This window comes from Temnothorax curvispinosus, unplaced genomic scaffold (assembly GCF_003070985.1).
Source record: "Temnothorax curvispinosus isolate PA1 unplaced genomic scaffold, ASM307098v1 QBEX01016368.1, whole genome shotgun sequence".
NCBI lineage: Eukaryota > Metazoa > Arthropoda > Insecta > Hymenoptera > Formicidae > Temnothorax > Temnothorax curvispinosus.
The window spans coordinates 73,248-78,944 of NW_020226148.1; the positions used below are offsets into that span (position 1 = coordinate 73,248).

The following is a 5,697-nucleotide window of genomic DNA, read 5'->3' on the forward strand; positions in this document are numbered from 1 at the left end:
AGAGTGTCGTGACACGCGCCGCGAGTGTGAAAGTGAGAAATTGTGTGGCGAACGCTCGTCGGCGTGTAACATTTTGGACGAGCCCTCAAATTTTCTAATAGCCTACGTCCTCGCGACACGAGGACAGCACGGGCGTAACAATATTATCACATGCCTCAGTGGTCAAATTGGTACGACGCCTTCACGGAATGAAGGAGGTTCCAGGTTCAAACCCTGGCTGAGATAATATTTTTCGCAATAATTTCTTTACAGTTATTTAGATGCTTAGCATCAAAATTAAATCGATATGATTTAATTAGGGGGGGAGGAGATTTTACTCCTATTACAACTGTGTTGCAAGTCTGACAATTAGTCAGCGCGCAGTTATTATGGTTGGAAAATATCTATTAAAATTAAAAATTTTATGTATATTTCCAAATTGATTAAATTTTGCATGCGTTTATTTCTCATACAATTTGCACATATATATATGTAGATACCTATACATATAACTATAAACTCAGACAACATGCATGTATGAAAAACGTAATAAAGACGGTTTTTAGACGTGGGTGCTAGTGTAGGAATTAAATATATAAAAAATATATTTTAAATATGCTATATTTTCAACATCTTTATAATTGAATATAAGTAACGATCACGTATGTGATATAATATAATTTTTATTTATTAAATTATTATTAATTAATTTCTGTAAGAATCAGTAAATTTGAAACTGAGGATAAATATTGTTTTGCATATTGCTAAATTTGGAAACGTAAAGATATTTTTTACAAAAATATTATATTTATAACAATGATTTTTATAAGAAAATTAACTGTCGAGTATGAATCTTATTTGAATAAATTTATAATACAATTTTTTGCTTTTACTATTACATATATACAATCTGCTTGAAAACATATTGGTTATATACGATTATGTTTTGGGATTAAGATACGTATCTTTGTACAACATCAAAATGTTTAGTTTACCATTATTTTGCAGGATGTGCGCGTATTTCTCGACGAAGCAAAGAATGGAGCTATTGTAATATCGTTAGGAACAAATGTGAAATGGAAAGATGTCGGCCTAGACAAGATTAAAATTGTTATACTGGCTTTGTCGAAACTGAAGCAACGAGTGCTGTGGAAGCTAGATATTGATGTGCCATTTGAGATACCGAATAACGTAATGGTTGTGAAATGGATGCCGCAAAGCGAAGTTTTATGTACGTTTCTCAATTTCTAGGAGAATACGCACGGAAAAAAGTAGATAAATTTAGTCGTGAAATATGGATATTATGACTAACATTTTTGCAGCAAGAGCTATAATATATTTAGCAATAGTAGTAAAACCTTTTGTTTTTGCTGCAAAAATATAGCTTTTGCTGCAAAAAATGTTAGTTATCCATATTTTACGACTAGATTTAGCAATAGTAGCTACTCTTTTTTTTCGTGCAAGAAACATAAGATACATATTTTTTATTTTCTAGTAATATTTGTTTAATTAGCCATTGCCTTTCGTACATTCTCTTATCAACGTGAAAAATTCTTATAATTAAGTTTAAGATTTCTCTATTAACCATTAGAATATCTATAATTTTGAGTTTTAGATATTATTGTAATATACCATTCTCAAAATAGCATTGAGCAAAATGAAATGTATAATTGTGAGTATTACTTACTTTTACGTAATACATATTCAAATTGTTACATCAACCATCCGTGTTTTGGTAAAATATCGGTAGACATGAAAACATCGCATATATGTACAAATATTTTGTGGATAGAATGGTTATTGACTATATATATATCTATATATATAAAGGAAGATGTCCTGACTGACTGACTGATTGACTCATCAACGCCCAGCCTAAACCCCTGAACCGAATTTTTACCAAAAGTATATGAAATAGGGATAGAATTTTCCGGGGAGTGCCACTATGTGTATAGTTTTTTGTTACCAATTTTCTGGAAACCGGTTTTTAAATTTTTTTAATTTTTCGGGAAATAATTGACCGAATCTCAAAGAATTATAGATAAAACAGGGGTAGAATTTTCCGGGGAGTGCTATAAAGTGTATAATTTTTCGTTACCGATCTTTTTGGAAGCCGGTACCGAAATTCTTTCAATTTTTCGAGATATAATTGACTGAATCTTAAAGAATTGTATATGAAGTAGGGGTAGAATATATTTTACGGCAAGCGCCATAATGTGTACAATTTTTGTCACCAATTTTTTTGGAAACCGGTTTTTTTAATTTTTCCAATTTTTCGGGAAATAATTGATTAAATCTCAAAGAATTATACATGAAGTAAGGGTAGAATTTCCCGGGGAGTGCTATAAAGTGTACTATTTTTTATTACCGATATTTTTGAAAACCGGTTCCGAATGACCGAATCTCAAAGAATTGTACATAAAGTAGGGGTTGAATTTTCCGGGGAGTGCTATCAAGTATATAATTTTTTGTTACCGATCTTTTTGGAAACTGGTATCAGAAGTTTGACAAATTTTTCGGGAAATAATTGATCAAATTTTAAAGAATTGTATTTAAAACAGGGATAGAATTTCCCGGAAAGTGCTATGAACTGTATAGTTTTTGTTACCGATCTTTTTGGGAACCGGTATCTTTTTGGAAATCGGTTACGAAATTTTTCCAGAGGGAGAAAGAGAGGGAGAGAAAGTGAGAGAGAGAGAAAAATTTTTTTACAGAGGAAGACAGAGAGGGAAAGAGAGAGAGAGAGAGAGAGAGAGAGAGAGAGAGAGATAAATAGATATAATTTATTATACCCAAGCAAAGGCTAAGGGGCAAAAAGTAACATAGAATTACAATACTGAAGCAAATACAGCAATTTAACAGTTGCAAGATGAGGTGCAAGTGCTCTCAAACAATATTGAAGTTGGTTGTCACTTTAAGCAAGTAACGTACGTTCGGCACCGTACGGTATGACATTTCATAAAATTAACAAATTGATAGATATAACATTATTCACTGAAATATACAATACAACATAAAGCAACACGAATCTATGGAACAGTAGATATAAACAACTTAAAACTACCGCACTTATAGACTAACGCACTACAAAACTAACGTACTTAAAGCTAGCCGATACAGCTAACTTGTACACTCATGTACAAATACTCGACGCATGTATTACAGGATAACGGTAATATATAATAAGCAACGATATATACATAATGCTTTATACCACATTTTGCTCTCAATCTGATTCACTACAGTGCACAACATTACGGCGATTATAACTTTACTCAGACTCGAGTTCCGATGCCAGTAAGAATGACCGTAGAAGACTTTTGAAAGATATAAGAGAAGATGCAGATGTAACGCTAGGCGGAAGAGTTTGCCAAAAATAAATAGACGAGATATGGAATGAGTTTCTATATGTGACTGTTCTATGAGCAGGCAGACTAAATGTTTGAGAAGAAGTGGCATGCCGTTCGGACCTCCTGAGTGATGGGTCAGGCAAAGTAAAAAGATCACGTAAATATAATGGGGAGCGCATGTGAATGATTCTATATATCATGCAGCCGAGGAAGTAAAGCCTTCTGTTCTCAACTCGGAGCCAGCCTAGTCTCCGCCTATACGCAGTAATATGTACGTCACGCCTAAGATTGAAAATGAATCGTATACTGCAATTTACCAGCCTCTAAATCAAGTTTTAAATTGAGCTCACTGGTTAGACTATGATATATCAAACAGCAGTAATCGATATGAGGCAAGACCAAGGTGACGACGAGCTTTACTCTCAATGCAATAGAAAGACTATTTTTATTGAACTTGATTTTATATAACGCATTATGAGCTTTGCGTGAGACAAGCGAAATGTGCTTCTTCCAAGAAAGATCAGATGTGAAGATCACCCCCAAATTTCTCACCTCAGTCACGAAAGGCAAGGGCACATGTCTACAATGACAGGCGGTAGAGTGTCGAGGTTGATATTGCTGACATATGCCCTGCTCCCAAATACCATGACGTTGGATTTAGACGGATTAAGTTTGAGACCATTTGAGCGAGCGTAATCAAAGATAGCGTTAGCATCTTTGGTGATTAGTTCGATACCTTGAAGAATGCAAGCCGGTGGACATTTGTAATAAATCTGAATGTCGTCCGCAAACATCATATGATCCGAGTAGCGCAAGACACGACCTATCGTTTACGTAGAGGGAGAACAAATGAGGGCCCAACACAGAGCCCTGAGGTAAGCCACCCAGCGTAAAAAGCCAACTGGAGAGTTCGCCAGTCTCCTCTACCACAGCCTGAGACCTTCCCGTCAGATACGAGAAGAGCCATGCCAGCGCAGCATCCGAGAAGCCCAACACTTTCAGCTTCATGAGAAGTCGAAGATGCGGAACGATGTCAAAAGCCTTGCTGAAATCAAACAGCACCATGATTGTGATCAACCCTTTGTCGATACGTACCATTCTTTATGTCATCACAGACTCGCAAGAGAGCAGCCTGGGTGTTGTGACCAGGTCGGTATGCAGACTGTCTGGGATTTAAGAGATTTTGATCCTCAAGATATTGTATAATCTGCGATGCTGCAATCTTCTCAAGGATCTTCGACAGCTCAGGTAGGTTGGCTATATTGGTCTCACGTCAGACGGAGACGATGGAATGCGGACTTTAGAGAAAGGGCGAATCAGAGCACGCCTCCACTCAGACGGAAAAGAGGATGTCTCCAGTGATCTATTAAACAACTCCACGAGCCATGGGCCCATGATTGACCAAGCAACACGCAGAACGAACACTGGAATACCATCTGAGCCCGACGCATAAGAGTGAAGGGGTCCATCTGCCAAGAATTTAAGGACATCACCAGGCGTAACAGTGGAAAAATTGAACTCCGGACGCCGGGACGGTCCAACAATCCGGGCCATAGCCGAGACGAAGTCCACACGAGTGCACGGCAATTGAGCATCATATACGGAAACAAAGTATGTGTTCAGCTGGTCAGAAGTAAAGAAGTGCAGAGGAGAAACTAAAGTCGATTTGACCAGTCCGAGATGCGCTAGTTCCCTCCATAGCTTATTTGAATCGGTGATTTTTATTAAGGAGTTGAACAGGAACTCGCTTTTTGCTCGCTTAATATCCGTATTTAGCCGATTTCTAAAGAGCCTATAGGTGGCATAGGCCTGTAAATTATTGGAACGCCTCGCATTTTTATATAGTCTGTTGCCTTCACGCAGTCGGGTTACAAGATCCTCGGCGAGCCACCGCACAGGGGGCTTCCTAATCACGAATTTTCGCAACGGGGCGTGCACATCTAGTGCTTCAATCAAGGTCTCCGACAGCACCGCGCAGAGATCGTCAATTTCAGAAACTGTCAGGTCATCTCCAATAGCCCGAATGCGCGTCAGGAACGCAGTACCCCCCACGATCAATCGCAGATGGTCCAGAAACTCGTCCGCATCCATACTCCTGTAGCCCCGCCTCAAGATAGCACGCTCAGAGTCGATCCCAGACCCCAATTTGAGCGTCAGTTCAATAAGGTCATGTCCAGCTATAAATCGTTACCGATTTTTTTGGAAACCAATATTTTTTTGGAAATCGGTTACAAAATTTTTCCAGAGAGAGAAAGAGAGGGAGAGAGAGTGAGAGGGAAAGGGAAATTTTTTTAGAGAGGGAGACAGAGAGGGAAAGGGAGTGAGAGAGAGAGAGAGAGAGAGAGAGAGAGAGAGAGAGAGAGAGAGA

The 5,697-nt window shown here is 37.9% G+C and overlaps 1 protein-coding gene across 1 annotated transcript in view; it reads left to right on the plus strand.

The window, feature by feature from the left end:
* Positions 1–5,697, plus strand: part of LOC112466574 (UDP-glucuronosyltransferase 2B17-like) — a 41,870-nt gene that overhangs the window by 23,755 nt on the left and 12,418 nt on the right. Inside the window, exon 3 of the mRNA XM_025034732.1 lies at positions 988–1,210. Within this exon, the coding sequence (XP_024890500.1) occupies positions 988–1,210 (223 nt within the window). The remainder of the gene's footprint in view (positions 1–987; positions 1,211–5,697) is intronic.